General features: G+C 37.9%; 2 protein-coding genes across 10 annotated transcripts in view; one reads left to right on the plus strand and one right to left on the minus strand.

The window, feature by feature from the left end:
* Positions 1 to 8,230, minus strand: part of LOC128694630 (uncharacterized) — a 215,196-nt gene extending 206,966 nt beyond the window's left edge. For 2 of the 3 annotated variants that reach the window (XM_070095932.1, XM_070095931.1), the window contains exon 1: positions 6,695 to 8,230. In XM_070095932.1, coding sequence (XP_069952033.1) covers positions 6,695 to 6,756 — 62 coding nt within the window. In that variant the 5' untranslated portion in view covers positions 6,757 to 8,230. The remainder of the gene's footprint in view (positions 1 to 6,694) is intronic. The other variant, XM_070095927.1, reaches the window with a different exon arrangement.
* The window catches only part of LOC128694541 (rho guanine nucleotide exchange factor 11), a 474,507-nt gene that overhangs the window by 5,879 nt on the left and 446,127 nt on the right, over positions 1 to 22,501 (plus strand). For 6 of the 7 annotated variants that reach the window (XM_070095938.1, XM_070095936.1, XM_070095939.1 and 3 more), the window contains exon 2: positions 18,341 to 18,477. In XM_070095938.1, coding sequence (XP_069952039.1) covers positions 18,341 to 18,477 — 137 coding nt within the window. Of the gene's footprint in view, positions 1 to 2,235; positions 2,389 to 18,340; positions 18,478 to 22,501 lie in introns of those variants that run through there. The other variant, XM_070095937.1, reaches the window with a different exon arrangement.

Consider the following 22,501-nt stretch of genomic DNA (forward strand, 5'->3'; position numbering starts at 1 on the left):
AGAAGTTTATTTTAGTAACTGTGGGATGATTCCTTTGTCCAGACATCTCTTTAGAATAATTAATGCTAAGGATAGCAGTTTCTTGTAATTCTTGATGAATGTGGAGTTTCACGAGTCTGAGCCTGAGGCAGAGAGCTTTGGTGAGCTATCAACGGTTTCTTTGAAGTCTAGTGGGGTAAGGATTATGTCAGAATTTATGGAGATGTGAATAGCATTTTAAGTCTCATTCATGAAAAATTAATTTGGATTGTCAATCTTTAAACAGATTGATGGCTCACTAAGTACAGAATCATATTGTGACTTCAATATTTCACTCACGTCTTGTCATAGTAGGCTCTATCTCTTTTGCAGTAAGCAGGGGCCTAATACTATATGTGATTTTTGTCCTGGATTTTTCATACAAGATAAGGTACTTTGGATTTCTTTCAAAGTATGCCATAGACTGCTCATCTTAAATTTTTGGCAACTTTCAGGGAAGTACTATTCTTCCAAGCTACTTCCCTACTGTGACTCTGTTCTCCTTAATTTCTTAGGTTAGTTGAGCTTTTAACTACTACTCACAAAATAGGTATGGGGTGCATAAATAAAGATATTAACCCTTTGAGGTTCGACAGACCCTCTCCGAGACTCGTTCTCAGGGTCGGCCAAATTAAAAAAAAAATAATAATAATTTTTTTCTTATGAAAAGATAGAGAATCTTTTCCCGATCATAATGACACCAAAATTATGAAATTTGATGGAAAACTTACAGAATTATGCTCTCGCGAAGTTAGCGGTCTCGGCGATGTTTACGCATCAGCGATTTTGCCCACTTTGAGCCCCATTTTTGGTCAATTCCACTGTACTAGTCGACAAAAAACATGAATATTTCGCTAGAACTCCGTTTTTTCTATCGAATGAGTGCAAGAAACCACCCATTTACTGATTTCAACTATCCAGTACAGTGGTCAGAATTTAGCAATTTTGCCAATTTCACACAAATTTCAAAAGATGCCAATTTCTGAATAGGGTCCAGAATAAACAAGAAAGATATTCCTGGCACTAAAATGACATTTCCTCTCTTCATTAGTCACGTCTCAAGGCCCCTCTTACATTCTTTTACTTTCTACTTTGAATTTTTTTCTCACAAAAAATAGAAGATTTACTGTTATGCAGACTACTGCATTAGTGTAAAAAATGGTATAAATAATATTGGCGCACTTGTGAAAGAATATTAGACTCACCAGTTGACGTGTATTGAACGCTTGGCATGATTTGTTTACTTTTGAACTTTGGTAAAAATCGAACGTTTCTGCTACTTTGAGCTGAATTTCAAGGTACTTTTCATTGTAAAACCAGTCAAAATCATCTCAATTTCTGTAATATGTCTTCCATTCTATAAAATGAGACCAAGAAAACTAGAATACAACAATAAATACCATACGAAAATACAGTGCAAAGTTGCTGTTTTATTCCCCAAAAAACGGTCAAAGTTTTTTTTTTTCATTATGCACTGTGTGCTGCAGGATTTTTTTATACTGTGCACACTGACCACATAGACCCATTCTTTCATATGTAGGCCTACCAGCTTTCTCCCACTAGATTTGAGGGCGCTAGAATTTAGGCATACTAGTACGTCAAAAACCCTGGGTCGTAAGCCGTACTAGTGCAGCCGAAACCCTCAAAGGGTTAAACTAGTTGAACAGCACTCTTTGAGCGTTGTGGGTTCAATGCTTAGTAATGATTATTGTAATAATAAACTACGTAGTTGAGTAACTATGAAGTAAGAATTTATATCACACTAGTGATAATCAGAGGGATTAGATATTCTCATGCATGTACATACATACACACGCACAGACACACACACACACATACGTACATATTGTATATATTGTTCTGTGCTAGCGTCTATCAGTGCAGACAAGATATTTGAAGACAAAACTGCACTGTACAGTAGCCACATTACACACTTTTATTGAACTATTGAGAATGCCATAAAGTTCCCAGGCTATTTATACTCTTTGTATTGTAGCCTTGAGAATCTGTTACAGGCTACCTAACTTCATTCGTCATCTGTCAGTCATTTAAAGATCTGTATACCTATAGGAGCATTAGATTTACCTAATGTGCTTTATCTGGTGATTAGATTAAACTAGTACTGTTCACAATGATGAGTTATCACATTATATTCTACAGTAGATAAGAAATGGCAGGGAGAACATTATGTCACTAATTACAGGGTAGTTGTTCTTTGATGTGAACAGATACACTTAATTCTTTCAGTGGATTGTGTAATCAGTTTCTTGTATTTTAATTAGTCTTAAGTGTAATTACCCTTTACTATTTGTATTTTTAATAACTTTTGCAAAGGAAGGTGTTCTTCACTGTTAGTAAAAAACAAATCATGTAAGTTAAATTTTCCTAGTGCTTTGAAGCTTTTTCTAAATTTACTTAATTTTTTACTACAATATGGTATACTGGACTATATTATGCTGAAGTTCATAATATAGTTTGTGATTTCATAATATGGCTATGGTACATAATAACATTAACCCTTTTACTGTCCAGACTGCTAAAGTTCATATTGCTCCCAGTATCTTCTTTATTTTTTTAAGTAAACTATTTTTTTCTGAAGTGGTAGAGAATCTCTTTTTCTGAAGGTAATGGCTCCAAAAGTAGAGTTTGATGGGAAACTTAGAGAACTGCGCAGGTGCAAAGTTAACAGTCTGGGTGCGTTTTACGTATTATCAATTTTGCCCAATTTGAATCCTATTTTAAATCAATTCCATTGTTCTATTTAACCAAATTCTTAGCTCTTTTGCTAGTATGCCTTCTGTTTTATCAATTGAGTATAACAGACCTCTCATTCAACTATTACAACTACCGTATAAAGTGTAAAATTACAACTACCGTATAAAGTGTAAAATAAATAAATTAAACACTCCTGGCACTAAAACATTTCCTCTGTAAATTAAACATGTTCCCAGGCCTGTCTAGTGTTACACCTGCCTTCCATTATGAGTTTATAATCACACAAAATGGAAAATTTACTCTATTTTGCGGATAATAAAATATAACCAGGAATGATTGGTCATGGTTTACAATGTCCCAGTAATTAAATCAGATTATTAAAAACCCATAAAACAGACGTGGAGGGGGGAGGAGTGTAAGGAGGCCTTTCCCATCCTCAGGAAAATTGGCAAAAATTTAATACAGTGGACCCCTGCATAACGATCAGCTCCCAACTAGACCAATTATGTAAGTGTATTTTTGTAAGTGCTTTTGTAGGTGTATTTTTGGGGGTCTGAAGCGGACTAATCTAATTCACAATATTTCTTATGAGAACAAATTCGGTCTATAACAGCACCCAAACAGACTTCTGAATTGAAATAATATCATTATGCGGGGGTCCACTGTACAGCCTCTCCTCACTTAACGATGGAGTTCCTTTGGCAAGACCACGTCAGTAAACGAATTCGCCGCTAAGTGAGGAGCATGCTATAATGGTAGTGGGTTTGTGTCATCCATCATTCATATTGTTTTAATGTCACCTTTCCACCATTTATAACATTTCTGGCATATTTTTAAATGTTTATGCAGTAGTGTACTGTATATTGTAATAAACAGAATAGAGAAAATCAGCACTAATATACATTATTTTGGTATGCATACTGGTCAGAGAGCCCTTTATAAGTCTGTGTCATCAGTAAACGAGTATGCTGCTAAGTGAGGAGAGGCTGTATTTCCACTAACTTGAGTTGAATTTCAAGCTACTTTCAGTCTCCAAATGAATGAAAATCATTTATATTTCAGTATTATGTCTTCCTTTCTACAAAATGACATCAAGAAATAGCCTTACAAACCTAAACCGTCCTAGAAAACATTGTAAACCAAATACATGGTCAGAGTTTTGCTTGTCCCATCATCCACTGCATGTGGCAGGATTTTTTTTTTATACTATGCACACTCCCCTCACAGACCCATTCTCTTATATCTATGCCAGAATTTACCATTCAAAGCTTATCTGAGTGAGCTGAGCTCATAACGTAGAACTACATATTAGATGACATATTTCTACATTACGGCCACTGGAAGGGTTAATGGATGAACTAGTTATGTGTACTGCATGTACATAATTAAAGCATGTAAGTGGCAGATTAACCCTTTGACTGTTCTGGTCGTTTTGGCCAGTGTTTCGGATGTACAGTGGACCCCCGCATAACAATTACCTCCGAATGCGACCAATTATGTAAGTGTATTTATGTAAGTGCGTTTGTACGTGTATGTTTGGGGTCTGAAATGGACTAATCTACTTCACAATATTTCTTATGGGAACAAATTCGGTCAGTACTGGCACCTGAACATACTTCTGGAGTGAAAAAATATCGTTAACCGGAGGTCCACTGTATATACATGTATACTCAATAATTCTAGTGGCTTCAAATCAAGCAGGAGAAAGCTGGTAGGCCCACATGTGAGAGACTGGGTCTCTGTGGTCAGTCTGCACCACATAAAAAAAATCCTGCAGCACGCAGTGCATAATGAGAAAAAAAAAAACTGACCATTTTTTTGGATTAAAACACCGACTTTGAGGTGGATTTATCGTTGTATTCTCGTTTTCATGGTCTCACGTGATAAAATGAAAAACACATTGCATAAATAGAGATGATTTTGATTAGGTTCACGATGAAAACGACCTTGAAATTGAGCTCAAAATAGCGGAAATGTTCGATTTTTACCTATGTTCAAGAGTAAGCAAATCACACCACACGTCCAATACACGTCAGCTGGGGAGTCTAATATTCTTTCAATAGTGCATTGATATTATTTATACCATTTTTACAATAATGCAGTAGTCTGCATAACAGTAAATTTTGTATTTTTTGTATGAATAAAAAATCAAATTAAAAAGCAATAGTGATATAAGAGGGGCCTAGAGACATGACTAACGAACAGAGGATATGTTATTTTAGTGTCAAGAATGTCTACATTGTTTATTCTGGACCCTATTTTGAAATTGGCATCTTTTTTAATTTGCGTGAAATTGGCCAAATTGCCAATTTCTGACCACTTTATTGGGTAGTTCAAATCAGTAAATGGGTGGTTTCTTGTACTCTATTGCTAGAAAAAATGGAGTTCTAAAGAAATAACTATGAGTTTGGTCAACTGGAACAACGGAATTGGCCACAAACAGGGCTCAAAGTCGGCGAAATTGCCGATGCATATATATCACCGAGACTGCTAAATTCGCGAGAGCGTAATTCCGTGAGTTTTCGACCAAATTTCGTACTTTTGGTGTCATTACCATCGGGAAAAGATTCCTTATCATTTCATAAGAAAAAATAATTTTTTTTTTCCAAAAATGTTGCAACATTGAATGAGTTTCAGAAAGGGGCTTGCAACAGTCAAAGGGTTAAGGATTCATAATTCTTAATACAGATATTGTAATAATAATAAAAAAAATAATAATAACAATAATAATAATAATAGTACAGTATGGCAGCAGTGAAACCTCAATTTAACCCTTTTCACTATTGATAACCCCCAAATCAAAAAAATGATTGTGGTTTAGAAATGGTTTAGAAACTTTCCTTAAAATAATGACACTTAAAATGTTAAATTTGAGGTTATAATCACAGAATTATGTAGGTGGAAAGTTGGAGGTCAAAGAACACTTCACACAACAGTGATTACACCTATTTTGATGTCTATTTTAGGTCAATTATAATCCTCAAGCTGACTCAATTCCTGGCTATTTTGCTAGTTAACCTTTCTTACTACCCAATGATCATTGGAAACATGCCATTCAACTATCAGAACTACCCTAATAAAATGTCCAGAAGTCAGTAATTTGGCCACTTTTAAACTTTTTTTCAACATATTTATGTAAATTTAAAAATGGAATCCAGAATGAACACTGTAGGCATTCCAGTCACTAAAGCAACCTTCCCCCTGTTCATTAATCATGTCTGCTGGCCCCTCTTGTAAAACATTTGCTCTCCGTTTTAAATCCATAGCACACACAAAAACTACATTTCTTTCACCTATTTCTAAGGTAATAAACCATGACCAAGAATGCTTGGTCATGGTTTAGGGCACCCCAATAATTGAAGTAGACCTAGTAAAAACCCAGGAAGCAGAACGGGGGAAGAAAGGGGATGAGACGCCTAGCATTCCTCAGAGAAATTGTCAAAAATTGAGTTTCACCACTTTGGGGCCTGTTTGAAGATACTTCTGGTCTTCAGATCTATGAACTGGCACCAGGAAACTTCCAAATGAAATTATGAAAATCACCCTAGAAAATACCCCAAAGTCACTATTTTAACCCAAACACAGTCAGAGGCTGTTGTTCCCATGCACTGTATGAGAACAGGATTTCTTTTAGACTGTGCACACCCACTTCACAGACCCATTCTTTCATGTCTAGGCCAAAATTTGCTGCTCAGCATATTTGAGGGAGCTATGATTGAAGTGTAGGTCTATGTAAGTGCCACTGGCCTCAGTCTTGTAGGTCTACATGAATGACATTGAAAGGTTAATGAACTAATGGGGGGGGAGTGAGTGTCTCCATTAATGCCAATTGTCCTTCAAATAATTCAAATAATGAGATTGTTTTACCATGATCATAACAATAATAAACAATTCTGTAAAAAAAAAACATTGTTGTTTTCAGACATTACCATATACAAAAACAATAACAGACATTTCTGACCTTTTAGATAGCTGGGAAGATGTAGATGGTCCAATAGGTTTGAAGAATGTATTCAGGTTCATTTGTTTCTCATGTTGATGCTGCTCCTTATGACAAATTCTCTAAAAGTGTGAAAATATGAATAATAGGCCTGAGATTCTCTTGGCTGAGAGGTCATTGTATTCAGTGAGAACAGTTGCATCTTGTATAGCTGACAATTTTGATAATCAGTCTGTTCATTGTCTTTGTCATCACTCTCCTCTTTGCAGCAAGAACCCCTGTAATTTCTTTTGTCAGTCAACACCTGATTACCAGGATTGCTGTCACATTTATTTCCTTTTAACTATGTCATCACAACTTCTGAGACATTGTTTCTCCTGTCCTCTGAAGTGTTCGATAAAAATCGACTGCCTTCACACCTCACGAACTTGAAATCATGATTGATATTGTACATCATTTTTTTTCCAACCATTAGGCAATTTGATTTTTGTTTCCTTCTGTGATACTGTAAGGTTGAAGATGCCAAACTTTAGGTTGTACTTCTTGATGTTCTGCAATGTACTTAGGTCTTTTGTTCCATGACCCTTGTTGACTGGTTGATATGTAACCTCCCCTCTAAGGTAGGCATATTCATTTTTCCTCCCAAGGAGATTTCTGAGGTTAGATTTTTGCAAGCAATTGATGGAATCTTAAGTGTGATTTCTCTGTCCAGGGGGTTCCCACCTAATGTAAATCAAGTGGTAAACATTCAAAACTAATTTTCCTACGAGTCTTCTAACTGAACATCCCTTTATCCAGTCAGGACTCGGCCCTATGTAATTCAGATATTTGATCACAAACTATATTTCCTTTACAGTTTAAGAAGTTCTAGTCAGAAGCTGGGGTGTGGGGGAGCAATGATTCCTGGAATTAAAAGATGTATACAGTAGCATATTTATACATTATATATTCATTCACGTCAAACTTCATTGCTTTGCAGTTTTTATAATTGCATGTACTATACATAAAAATGTTGGTCTTTTAGGAAACTTTTGTTAAACAAAATTTTGACCCCATAGTTTTTCAAGAATGCAGCCCTGTTGTTCAGTGATAATTGCATGCACAATTACTTCGATTTCCAAGATCACTATATTGTGCTGCAGTACATAAATTATATACTCTTCCTAGAATGTATCTGACATAATACTGTTTCTTGTAATTTACACAAATCTTACTGGAATATTTGAAACTTTTAACCATTATTTGGATTTTCAGAAATCTATTACATAAGGTCATGATAAGTTCATTGAGAAATAGGGATGTCATATGCACAACCCAAAAATCTGAGCTGTAAGAATGATTTATTGTACTACTGTTGTTGGTAACGACTTCACTTGGAAACTTGAAAATTCACTTCACAAAGAGCCTGATGCACTAGTTCTTTCACATAAGCTTCCACTTTGTACTTTTTAGTCACATTTTGAGTAGCTTGGGGCACCACATGTATAATATTGTTACTTAGCATGTTGGCACAGGATATATAGGAACTTGTAATATACCTTAATTGTTTCTTTGGCAAGCACCATAAGTAGACTGTTGTGCTACTCAGGCTGGGACTTTACAAAAGCTCAGAGGTAATCTTTTGGTTCAAATTTTAGTATTTGAAACTGAGACTTTGGATCTTAGTGTACATGTAGCATTGTCTTGGGATAAGTTATGTTATCTGTAACTCCATCCTGTGTAAGACCACACTACATCCTATGAAGCTTATACAGACCTGAACTTTGTTTAGTAATGCCTAATGAATGTAGATACAGTACTACAACATTTTAATTTCTTAAAATACTGTAGTAGAAAATAGATTTTATTGTATCATTTGAATTTGCTTAGTGCTTTATCAAGTTAGTTCAAGTATAATAATATTTTTTTTATTTCAAATAGTGGTGTGACACCACTATTTGGGAAATTTATAATATGAAAGTTGTTCACTGCTTCCGAACCCTGTGAAAGTGGGAAACTGAAATGATCAGCTGACCTAGGGGTATTCAAAGGATCATCATCGACATGGTCTGGTTTCTGATCAGTTCTATTTGATAGCTGGATAAGTCAGGCTGTTAGGGTTTGCAGCCTTTGCTTTAGCATTGACACTACAACTTGACTGATCAGTAACTTATCATGTTCTCTCTTGAGGATGGTTATGGAACTGTTGGTAATTTACTTTATATTTGTAAGGTTGGCAATAAAAGATCTTGGACCTGTTATACAGTGCATGTATATATGTATTGAATTACAGTATTGTTTTAGTTTTCTTATTGCACCCCTGTTTTTCATTGGTGCTATTTTGGTGTTCCTCCTGTTCTTGTAAGGAGCTATTTCATTTGGCAATTTGGAGACTATCCCTCTTGTATTTTCCATGTGTAAATTTTTTTTTTCTTGCCTTCATTCCAGGGAGTACAGTTGTAGAGCTTAATACATTTTTTTATGTTCTTACATTTTTAACCCTTTGACTGTTTTGGTCGTATATATACATCTTACAAGGTACCGTGTTTGACGTATATATACTCATAAATTCTAGCGGCTTCAAATCAAGCAGGAGAAAGCTGGTAGGCCCACATGTGAGAGAATAGGTCTGTGTGGTCAGTGTGCACCATATAAAAAAAAATCCTGGAGCATGCAGTGCATGAGAAAAAAAACTCCGACCTTTTTTTTTTTTTCAATTAAAATGCTGACTTTGTGGTCTATTTTCATATAGTATTTATGGTTGTTTTCTTGTTTTCATGGTCTCAATGACCCAAAATGGATGAATAATAGGCTCAAATATCTACTAGGGCATAAGAAAGGAATTTATAGGCATATCAAAAGAGGTGAGGGTCATCTTATAAATCAGTATATTGACATTAAGAGTGACATTAAAAAGGGGATAAGAAAAGCTAAAAGGGACTATGAAATTAAAGTTGCTAGGGATTCTAAAACTAACCCAAAAAGTTTTTTCCAGGTCTGTAGAACAAAAGTTAGAGATAAGATAGGTCCCCTTAAAAATAACTATGGGCACCTTACTGACAAAGAGAATGAAATGTGCTCAATTTTTAATAATTATTTTCTCTCAGTTTTTACACAGGAAGACACTAACAATATTCCAGTAATTAATTTTTATAGTGGGCTAGAAGAAGATAAATTATGTAACATCACAGTCACTAGTGAAATGGTTGTGAAGCAGATAGACAGACTGAAGCAAAATAAGTCGCCGGGTCCTGATGAGGTTTTTTCAAGGGTTCTTAAGGAATGCAAAATGGAAGTCTGTGAACCATTAACTAATATTTTTAATTTATCTCTTCAAACAGGTGTAGTGTCTGATATGTGGAAGATGGCTAATGTAATTCCTGTTTTTAAAACAGGGGACAAGTCGTTACCGTCAAATTACCGCCCAATAAGCCTGACCTCAATTGTAGGCAAATTACTAGAGTCAATTATAGCTGAGATTGTAAGAAGCCATCTCGATAAGCATAGCTTGATTAATGATACTCAGCATGGATTCACAAGAGGCCGGTCTTGTCTAACTAATTTATTAACTTTCTTCAGTAAAGCTTTTGAGGCTGTTGACCACGATAAAGAATTTGATATTATTTACTTAGATTTTAGTAAGGCTTTTGATAGAGTTCCGCACCATAGACTATTAAAGAAAGTGGCAGCTCATGGCATTGGGGGAAAAGTGCTCTCGTGGATCGAGTCATGGCTCACTGACAGGAAGCAGAGTGTCCATAAATGGGGTTAAATCCGAGCAGGGATCTGTAACAAGTGGCGTTCCACAGGGATCAGTCTTGGGCCCGTTGTTGTTTATAATATATATCAATGATCTTGATGAGGGAATTACTAGTGATATGAGCAAATTCGCCGATGACACAAAGATAGGTAAGATAATTGATTCAAACGTAGATGTTATGGAACTTCAGGAGGATTTAAACAAACTCTATTCTTGGTCAGAAAAGTGGCAGATGCAGTTCAATGTAGATAAATGCAAGGTTCTGAAGCTTGGGAGTGCCCATAACCCTAGTACTTATAAGTTAAATGATGTAGAACTTAGCCATACAGATTGCGAAAAGGACTTGGGGGTTATGGTGAGCAGCAACCTTAAACCAAGACAGCAATGCCTAAGCGTACATAATAAGGCAAATAGATTACTGGGATTTATATCAAGAAGTGTAAGCAACAGAAGTCCAGAGGTCATACTGCAGCTTTATACATCATTAGTAAGGCCTCACCTAGATTATGCAGCTCAGTTCTGGTCTCCATATTACAGAATGGACATAAATTCGTTAGAAAACATTCAGCGTAGGATGACTAAATTAATACATAGCATTAGAAATCTTCCTTATGAAGAAAGATTGAAGACTCTTAAGTTACATTCACTTGTTAGACGAAGAATGAGGGGAGACCTGATCGAAGTGTATAAGTGGAAGATAGGTATTAATAAAGGGGATATTAATAAGGTCTTGAGGATGTCTCTCCAAGAGAGAACCTGCAGTAATGGATTTAAATTAGATAAGTTTAGATTTAGAAAGGACATAGGAAAGTATTGGTTTGGAAATAGGGTAGTTGATGAGTGGAACAGTCTACCTAGTTGGGTTATTGAGGCTGGGACTTTGACTAGTTTCAAATTTAGGTTGGATAAGTACATGAGTGGGAGGGGTTGGATTTGAGTGGGACTTTCACATCAGAGCTTATTTCTTGGGTGGCATTGAAAATTGGGTTGGGCAAATGTTTTGTTAGTGGGATGAATTGTAAAGGACCTGCCTAGTATGGGCCAACAGGCCTCCTGCAGTGTTCCTCCTTTCTTATGTTCTTAACATAACTGGCAGCCTCACCATGCCTAATCACACTATGTATGCCACTACGATTCTTAAATCTTTCAAACCAACCTTTGCTGGCCTTAAATTCACTCACATCACCACTAGTTGCAGGCAATTTCTTAACCAAATCGTCATGCAACTGCCTAGCCTTTTCACAAATGATCGCTTGAGAGATGCTATCTCCTGCTATCTGTTTTTCATTTATCCACACCAATAACAATCTCTCAACATTTTCTAACACTTGCGGTCGCTGTTTCGTAATCACAGTTGCACCTTTTGCAAAAACAGCTTCCTTGATTGCGTTTTCCTGGTCACTATAGTAGAGATGGTTGATTGGGGTTTATTATACAACCTGACCAGCTCCGACACACGCACTCCACTTTCGTACTTTGCAATTATCTCTTTCTTCATTTCATAAGTCATTAGCGACTTTTTTCTCGAAGGGTTGGCACTAGAAGCTTTCTTGGGGCCCATGGTGACTTATTTTTCAGAAACAAGCACCAAACACAGTGATAATATGGATAATATGGAATGTACTGAATGTATCCTTAGATGCGCTCACACTGGCTGGCTTGTAAACACTGGTACACACGGGGGAGTTCAGGCCACACGTGGACAGGTCTCGTACGAATCGTATCGAATACCGGGTTTTCAATCGAATACCGAGGAAATTTTTTTGCGTTAAAATGCATCGAAAACCGGATTTATCGAATACCGATGACATCAAATACCGGGGGTCCACTGTACACAGTACTTAACCCTTTGAGGGTCGGTCACAAACAAGTGCGTCATTGCAACCAGGAACCAAGGTCGGTCACGTACTTGTATGCTTAAATTCTAGCGCCTTCAAATCTAGTGGAAGAAAGCTAGCAGGTCTATATATGAAAGAATGGTTCTGTGTTGTCAGTGTGCGCAGTATAAAAAAAAATCCTGAAGCACGCAGTGCATAATGAGAAAAAAAAAACTCCGACCGTGTGTTTGGTTTAAAACAGCAACTTTCTAATGTATTTTCCTATGATATTTATGGTTGCATTCTTGTTTACCTGGTCCCATTTGATAGAATGGAAGATATATTACAGAAATAGAGATGATTTTGATTGGTTTCACGATGACAAGTACAGTTGACCCCCGGTTTATGATATTATTTCATTCCAGAAGTATGTTCAGGTGCCAGTACTGACCGAATTTGTTCCCATAAGGAATATTGTGAATTAGATTAGTCCATTTCAGACCCCCAAACATACACATACAAACGCACTTACATAAATACACTTACATAATTGGTTGCATTGGGAGCTGATCGTAAACCGGGGGTCCACTGTACCTTGAAATTGAGCTCAAAGTAGCGAAAATGATCGATTTTTACTCATGTTTAAGAGTAAACAAATCATGCCATGCATCCAATACACGTCAACTAGTAAGTCTAATATTCTTTCACAAGTGTGCCGACATCATTTATACCGTTTTTACAATGATGCAGTAGTATACATAACAGAAAACCTTCTATTTTCTGTGAGAATAAAAATTCAAAATGGAAAGCAAAAGTAATGTAAGAGGGGCCTAGAGACATGACTAATGAACAGATAAAATGTTATTTTACTGCCATGAATGTCTATCTTGTTTATTCTGGACCTTGTTTTGAAATTGGCGCCTTTTGAAATTTGTGTGAAATTGCCCAAATTGCCAATTTCTGACCACTTTATCGGGTAGTTGAAATTAGTAACTGGGCAGATTCTTGTACTCACTCGATAGAACAAATGGAGTTCTAAAGAAATAGCTATGATTTTAGTCAACTGCAACATTGGAATTGGTCGAAAATAAGACTCAAAGTGGGCGAAATCGCTGATGCATAAATGTCTTCGAGACTGCTAACTTCGTGAGAGGGTAATTCCATAAGTTTTCCATCAAATTTCATACTTTTGGTGTCATTATGATCGGAAAAAGATTCTCTATCATTTCATAGGATTTTTTTTTTTTTTACCCTGAGAATGAGTTTGGGAGAGGGCCTCTCAATCCTCAGAAGGTTAAGCCACTCAGTCAGATTGCAGAATAAGTATGGGCACCTAGCCAAAGCTAGATGGTCGCTCCCGTACCTCTGGGCACCAGGCTAGTGATAAGATATTTTATTAAATCCTGCCACATGCAGTAAACTGTGAAAGAGATTTTGAAATGCTTAACAATTTGCAAATGGGCAAAATTATTTACAAACATTATCTCTCAGTCCACAGAAGGATTCAGACCTAAACACTGCGTTTGTGTCCTTTTCCATCATCTGTAGTCTGACAGACATTTACAAGCTTGTACACATTTTAATTACTATATAGTAATATTAAGCATTTTTTTTAACACATTTTTTAATGTCACCTTTGCACTATTTATAACGTTGTTAGTATATTTTTAAATGTTTATACAGTAGTGTACTCTATGTTGTAATAAACAGAATAGAGGAAATCAGTTCAAATATACTACATTACTTGGGTATGCATACTGGTCAGAGAGCTGGTCGTAAGCTCAAGTGGTCGTTAAATCAGTGAGTCATTAAGTGAGGGGAGACTGTATAATTAAAACTGTATTCTTATTCTTATATTATTCTTGTAATAATAATTTAGTTTTAATGCTGCCCAAAATGACTTATATAATAAAGAGATTTCTGTAAAGTAGTTTATATATGTCAGTCACCCTAATTGTATAATGTACCATACTCCACTCTAAAGAAATGAAGTTTGTTGCCCCTGCAGTCCAGTAATGGACCAGGCTTCCAGACCAGTTAGTTGATATAATGAGTTTAGATTGAACTACTGTAATGGGATGAGGTAAAAAAATATCTCAAAACATGCCTCAATGAACACATTAATGCATGTAGGAACGATAACTTGAACAACGCCTGCATACAACACCGACATTCCACCAGTCATCTCATGGAATTCAGGGATGCCTGATTAGTGATCAAAGAAATTAATTTCTGCAGACACAAGTGCATTAATTGCTGTTTCTGACACAAAGAAAACATAGGCAGCTTCATCATCTCTGAAGTCTTAGTGAGAATCCTCCTGAAAACAGTAAACCCTGCCATCACATAATCTCTCCTGCTAATACTTCACGAGCACATTACAGAGGAGGAACACTGAAACAGGTCTTCTCTAATCCAGCTTCCAACAGAAATATTTGTCTAACCTATTTTTATGCTACCCAAGTAATAGCTTTTATAACCTTTTACACATGTGCAAGTTAATTGTAATACCATATTGTATTACTACTACTACTACAGTGGACACCTGGTTATTGGCCGCAATCCGTTCCTGAAGGTCGGCTGATAACTGAAATGGCCGATGACCGAATTAATATTTCCCATAAGAATTAATGAAAATAAAATTAATTCGTTCCCAACAAAAATATTCACAAAAAATTTTTTTTTTACAATTATGTAAGTATTACATACCTTTATTGAAGGCTAATGTTGGCTTCTGGAAGATAGGGAGGAGAAAAGAGGGAGGAGTTAGTGTTTGGAAGGGGAATCCCCCTCCCTGAAGACTTTAAGTAGTAATGCCTTCTCTGGGGTTACTTCCCTTCTCTGTCTTTTAACCCTTTGACTGTTTCAGGCCCCTTTCTGAAACTGTCATTCTATGTCGCTCAATTTTTGAAAAAAAAAATTATTTTTTCTTATGAAATGATAGAGAATCTTTTCCCGATAGTAATGACACCAAAAGTTCGAAATTTGGTCGAAAACTCCTGGAATTATACTCCCGCGAAGTTAGCGGTCTCGGCGACATATGCGTATCGGCGATTTCGCCGACTTTGAGCCCTATTTTCAGCCAATTCCATTGTTCCAGTTGACCAAACTCATAGCTATTTCTTTAGAACTCCATTTTATCTATCAGCTGAGTACAAGAAACCTCTCATTTACTAATTTGGACTACCCAATATGGTGGTCAGAAATTGGCAATTTGGCCAATTTCACGCAAACTAAAAAAGATGCCAATTTCAAAATAGGGTCCAGAATAAACAAGGTAGACATTCGTGGCACTAAAATAACATATTCTCTGTTCATTAGTCACATCTCTAGGCCCCTCTTATATTATTATTGCTTTCTATTTTGATTTTTTATTCATACAAAAAAATACAAAATTTACTGATATGCAGACTACTGCATTATTGCAAAAATGGTATAAATAATATCAGTGCACTAGTGAAAGAATATTAGACTCCCCAGTTGACGTGTATTGGACGTGTGGTGTGATTTATTTACTCCTGAACATTGGTAAAAATCGAACATTTCCGCTACTTTGAGCTCAATTTCAAGGTCGTTTTCATCGTCAAAGTAATGAAAATCATATCTATTTCTGTAATATGTTTTCCATTTTATCACCTAAGACCATGAAAACGCGAATACAACGATAAATACTACACGAAAATACACCTCAAAGTCGGCGTTTTATTCCAAAAAAACTATCAGTTTTTTTTTTTTTTCTCATTACGCAATGTGTGCTGCAGGATTTTTTTTATGTGGTGCACACTGACCACACAGACCCATTCTCTCACATGTGGGCCTACCAGCTTTCTCCCGCTTGATTTGAAGCCGCTAGAATTATTGAGTATATATATGTCAGAAACATTGGCTCGTAAGACGTATTTATACGTCGAAAACAGTCAAAGGGTTAATGCCACTAGAACCAACTTGAGTCACTGGACCCGTGTCTCACAAAATAACTGTCCAGAGTGCTCTGTTTCTGGCATCTCTAAGATTTCCCTGAAGTGGGACAGGGTTTTGTCACAAAACATGTTGCAGATATGGCTTGTTTCAGCTTTGTCAGGGTGGTGTTTCTCTATAAAAGCTTGCACCCTGGTCCACATTGCACACACCTCTTCAATTTCTGAAGAAGGCACCTCCCCCACTCCCTCTTCCTCCTCCTCTGAAGCAAGTTCCTCAGCTGCAGTCTGTTGCTGCTCAAGTTGAAGCTCTTGCAGCTCTTCAGTGGTAAGCTCTTCCCTGTGGTCCTCCACCAACTCTTCCACATCCTCACCACTTACCTCCAACCCCAGGGACTTCCCCAAAGACACAGTAGAGTCCACAGGGTCAGCAGGGTCAGGGTCACGGTGAGTCTCAAACCCTTCAAAATCCCTCTCTTGGGCACAATCTGGCCATAGTTTTCTCCGAGCAGAGTTCAAAGTCCTGGAAGTCACTCCCTCCCAAGCCTTACCTATAAGGCTTATGCAGTGGAGGATAGTGAAGTGATTCCTCCAGAACTGTCTTAGGGTCAACTGAGTGTCTGAGGTCACTTCAAAGCACTTTTGAAACACTTTTGAAACTCACTTGGCAGGACGGTAGTACCTCCCTGGGCGGTTGCTGTTTACCAACCTACTACCTAGGAGGCAAGAACTTCACTTTTATAAAACTGAAGTCCCTAAACACTTGGTCTTCCAAGTCTGGAGGATGTGCAGGAGCATTGTCCAGTAACAGGAGGCACTTGAGTGGCAATTTCTTTTCCAGGAGGTATTTTTTCACACTTGGGCCAAACACATCATTAACCCACTCTTTGAAAATTTTCCTTGTGACCCATGCCTTATGATTAGCTTTCCACATCACACACAATCTGTTCTTCATGACATTGTTTTTCTTAAACACTCTGGGATTTTCTGAGTGATACACAAGTAAAGGCTTCACTTCGAAATCCCCACTAGCATTACCACACAACAAAAGAGTAAGCCTGTCTTTCATAGGCTTGTGTCCTGGCAGTGCCTTTTCCTCCTGGGTAATGTAGGTCCTCTTTGGCATTTTCTTCCAAAACAGGCCTGTTTCGTCACAATTGAAAACTTGTTGGGGTTCGAATCCTTCAGCCTTTACATAGTCCTGGAATTCGTGAACATACTGATCAGCTGCACATTTGTCAGAACTTGCAGCCTTACAATGCTGTGTATGCCACTATGCTTCTTAAATCTATCAAACCATCCTTTGCTGGCCCTAAATTCACAAACTGCAGCACTTGTTCCAGGCATTTTCTTTGCAAGATCCTCATGCAACTGCTTTGCCTTCTTGCAAATAGTAGACTCCACTACACTGTCTCCCACTAATTCTTTTTCCTTAATCCACAATAATAATAACTTTTCCATCTCTTCCATTATCGGTGTCCTTTGTTTAGTTAGAAATGCTACTCCTTTTGCAACATTAGTGTCTTTGATTTGTTCTTTCTTTGCCAGGATGGATGTAATTGTTGATTTATTCTTGCTGTACATCCTGGCATGTTCCATCTCCTTCATTCCACTCTCAAACTTTTCGATCACTTCACGCTTAAATTCCATGGTGTTTCTCACTTTCTTTACCACAGGAACTTTACTAGGAACTTTCTTTGGAGCCATGGTTACTTACTTCACAGTTGCACTGCAAGAAAAACCACTAAAAAAATGGTAAACAAGTGAAATGTTTGGATGTATGAGCAGAAGCCTCCTCAGCCACCGAGAGACAAAGCCAAACTGAAGCACAAGCTGCCCCAGCCGGCGGATGGACACATCCAAAACCGCCAATAACTGAGCGAACGGCCAATAACCGGGCGCCGAAAAACCCGCCGATAACTGAGTTGGCCGATAACCAAACCAGCCGATAACCGGGGTCCACTGTACAAGTAATATTATTACTACTACTAAAACTGGTATTACACTTTGCTCTAAGCCTATACGTATATATACCTTCTGTGTCTGTGTATTGTTTGTAACAGCTTGATAAGGCTCCTGGAGAGGGAAACGTTGCCACAATAAAACGTCACATTAGTTGCATTTGTGTCCTTTTACTTAACATAAAAAATACTTGACAGTCTATTGGATGTTTAATACTAACTTTAATTTTCAGGCTGGAGTCGATAGTGGAGGGCAATGACTCCAACGACTCCAGTAATTTACGTACAGTGGTCATCCATCGAGGAGAGCGGGGCTATGGAGTTACTGTCTCTGGGGAAAGTCCAGTCATTGTCCAGGATGTCAAAGATGGTAAGTGTATGGCATTAATATTTCACTCATTACGTTTTGGGGTGGAATACCTAATCTTATTATATGGCTCAGAGGTATACCATCCCAGTGTACCATCTCTGCGTTGACCTCCAGGTTGACAGCCTGATCAGCAGGGAGGTACTGGCAAGTCACTCTACAGCTTGGGCACCACAGCCTTGCTTGTTTTATTGGGAATTGTTAAGTTTCTCTTGAAGGCTCTTTAGTGTCTATGGGTAGAGATTTTAATCTCTATTGGAGATTTTAATCTCCCTCATGTAAAATGAAAGATGGCACAACGTAATGTTATACCAGAAATATCTCCGGGAAGCACCCTGGCTCAACAGGCACATACCAGGGAACTAATGAGGCTTTGTGAAAAGTACTCTTTAAACCAACAGGTAATTGATCCCACCAGAAATGAAAATACCCTGGTTTTGATATTCACAAACAACGAGGAACTGATTAGAGACACAACAGTTACAAAAACTATATACTCTGATCATAACATCATAGAGGTTCAAACTAGTATTAACTCAGGGGTAGGAAACTGCATCACTAAAGTTAGAGATGGGATGCTCAGTAAGTTTAAGTTTGACAACCATAGAATTGACTGGGAAAAAATAAACCAAGAGCTATCAGACATACCCTGGGAATCAGACATGAGCACCCTAAATCCCCACCAGTGCCTAGAGAAGCTGAATACAGAAGCATACAAAGTATTTATGAAACATGTACCATAGAGGAAACCCAGAGAAGATCAGATATAGAGAGAGCGTAGGAGATGGTACAGAAGAAGAAAACGGGTTACTGAACTGCTTTAAAACACAAATATGCTACAACAGAGGAAATATAGACTTAGCAGAGAGATCACTGAATTAGAGCAAAAACTTAGGATGTCATACCTCACAGAAGAAGTACAAAGGGAACAAAGGGCCATACAAGATATTGCAAGAAACCCAAAATATTTCTATTCCTATGCGAAATCCAAGCTAAGAACTACCTGTAGAATTGGACCACTCCAGAAGAAAGCCGCACAGACCAACTAACTGACATTAATACAAATCACATAGATTTCGAAAAGAAATGGAAAACATGCCCACTCACTCAGCACCTGGACCAGATTCATGGAATGCTCTATTTATAAGGAAGCGCAAAGGAAGCGCAAAGTACCACTAGCACAAGCCCTCAGTATTCTTTGGAGAAAGAGCTTAGATCTAGGTGAGATACTGGAGGCCTTAAAGAGTGCAGACATAGCTCCTTTGCATAAGGGAGGTAGTAGAGCACTAGCTAAAAATTAAAGATCAATAGCCCTAACCTCTCACATCATAAAAATCTTCGAAAGAGTGATGAGACAGCAGATTGCAAATTTCATGGACAAGCACAACCAACATAACCCGAACCAGCATAGTTTTAGAGCAGGACGATCATGTCCGTCACAGCTGCTGAACCATTATGACAGAATTACGGAGGCATTGGAAGACGACAAAAATGCAGATGTGATTTACACAGATTTTGCAAAGGCATTTGACAAATGTGATCATAGAGTGATAGTGCATAAACTGAAGGCCATGGGCATTACAGGGAAGTTAGGCAGATGGATTTTCAGTTTCCTAACACACACAACACAAAAAGTAGTAGTGAACAGGGCAAGATCCAGCATCAGTGAGGTCAAAAGCTCAGTGCCCCAAGGCACTGTCCTGGTACCTCTGCTGTTTCTCATCCTCATAGACAGACAGACAAAAACACCCGGCACACTTTTGTATCATCATTTGCAGATGACACTAAAATAAGCATGGAAGTCAGTATGGTAGAGAACACTGAAAAAGTACAGGAAGACATAAACAGGATTTTCCAGTGGGCAGTGGAGAACAACATGATGTTCAGTGGTGATAAGTTCCAGCTGCTTAGGTATGGAAAGAATGAAGAACTCAAAAGGAGTACTGTATACAAAACTCAAGAGGGTCACCAAATAGAACGTAAGGAACACGTAAAAGACCTAGGAATAATTATGTCAGCAGTCCTTTCTTTCAAAGACCATAACAAGACAAAGATCATGACAGCCAGGAAGATGAACTTTCAGTACAAGGGAAATAATGCCGATGATGACACTCTTCAAATCGCTAGTGCTCCCTCACATAGAGTATTGCTCAATCCTGATGGCCCCGTTCAAGGCAGGAGAAATATCTGAGCTGGAACAAATACAGAGATTGTTTGCGGCTCACACTGAGCCTGTAAAGCACCTGTAAAGCACGCCTGCAAGTCTTGAACATGTATTCATTGGAGCGGAGGAGAGAGAGGTACATGATAATATATACTGTACCTGGAAGGTACTCAAGGGCTTGGTCCCAAATCTGCATACTGCCATAACAACCTACTGGAGTGAGAGATATGGGAGGAAGTGTAAAATAAACCTAGTGAGGAGCAGGGGTGCAGTGGGGACAATAAGGAAACACTGTATCAACATCTGGGGTCCCAGACTGTTCAACATCTTACCAGAGTATATCAGAAACACGGCTGGAACCAGTGTAGAAGCCTTCAAGAGGAAACTGGGCAAGTATCTTCACCAGGTGCCAGATCAACCAGGCTGTGATAGATATGTGGGGCAGCGGGCCTCCAGCAGCAACAGCCTGGTTGACCAGGCAAGCACCAGATGAGCCTGCCCCATGGCCGGGCTCAGAGAGTAGATAAACTCTCGAAACTCTTCAAAGGTATGTCGAAGGTTATATATCTGTTAACCCTTAAACTGCCATACCTGTTAATCAATGGGTGTGCATATACTGCCACACGTATTTCGACGTTTAAATTCTAGCTCTCTCAAAATGGCCATGATCAGGAATATTAGACTTACATGGGATAAAGTAGACCTGCATTGCTGGTGTGTGCTCCAACAAAAAATGTCTGTCACACTGGGTATTTTGGAAACGGTTTGCCTCAAAGTAACATAACATGTTTCATCTTTGACATTCCCTCGCTCCATGGACTACTGTCCACTTACTATGTGCCCACACTGATTATACTGTTGAAGATAGTAATGAAGACTTGGAGTTACATGAATATGATGGTAGAGTTACTGCTACTACAGATGCCCCATTAACCCTTTGAGGGTTGAAGCCGTAGTTCTACGCCTTGTCCACAGAGTCCAAGATTTTTCCCCTCCAAAAATTTTGTTATTTTTTCTCATGAAATTGTAGACTTTTTTTCTGAAGGTAATAAAACAAGAAGTACAAAATTTGATGGAAAATTGACGAAATTACACTATCACGAATTTTACTGTGTCAGAAATATTTACTCATCGGCAATTTTGCCCAATCTGACTCCTATTTTATGCCAATTACGTTATTCCAGTCGATCAAATTCTTAGCTATTTCACTAGTATTACTTCTATTTTATCGATTGAGCACAAGAAATTGCCCAGTCAACTTTTTCAACTGCCCAATAAGTGATCAGAAATTGGTAATTTGGCCAGTTTCACACAAAGTTCAAAATATTCCAATTTCAAAATAGGGTCCAGAATAAACACTGCAGGCATTCCTGGCACTAAAATAACATTTTCTCTGTTTATTAGTTACATTTTTAGGCTTTACATATGAATTCCATTTTGATTTCTTATTCATATAAAGAATTTTTATTCACATTAAAAATACAGTGGACCCCCGGTTCCCGATGCTATCGGTATCCGATAAATCCGGTAGCCGATGCATTTGATCGAAAAAAATTTGCCTCGCTTCCTGATACAAAACCCGGTATGCGATACAATTCGTACGAGACGTGTCCAGTGTTTATAAGCCAGCCAGTGTGCGCGCATCTAAGGATACATTCGGTACATTCTATATTATCCATATTATCACTGTTTTTGGTGCTTGTTTCTGCAAAATAAGTCACCATGGGCCCCAAGAAAGCTTCTAGTGCCAACCCTTCGAGACCAAGGGTGCTAATGACTATTGAAATGAAGAAAGAGATAATTGCAGAGTATGGAAGTGGTGGTCAGGTTGTATAGTAAACCCCAGTCAACCATCTCTACTAT

Source organism: Cherax quadricarinatus, chromosome 51 (genome assembly GCF_038502225.1).
Source record: "Cherax quadricarinatus isolate ZL_2023a chromosome 51, ASM3850222v1, whole genome shotgun sequence".
In the NCBI taxonomy this organism is placed as follows: Eukaryota; Metazoa; Arthropoda; class Malacostraca; order Decapoda; family Parastacidae; genus Cherax; species Cherax quadricarinatus.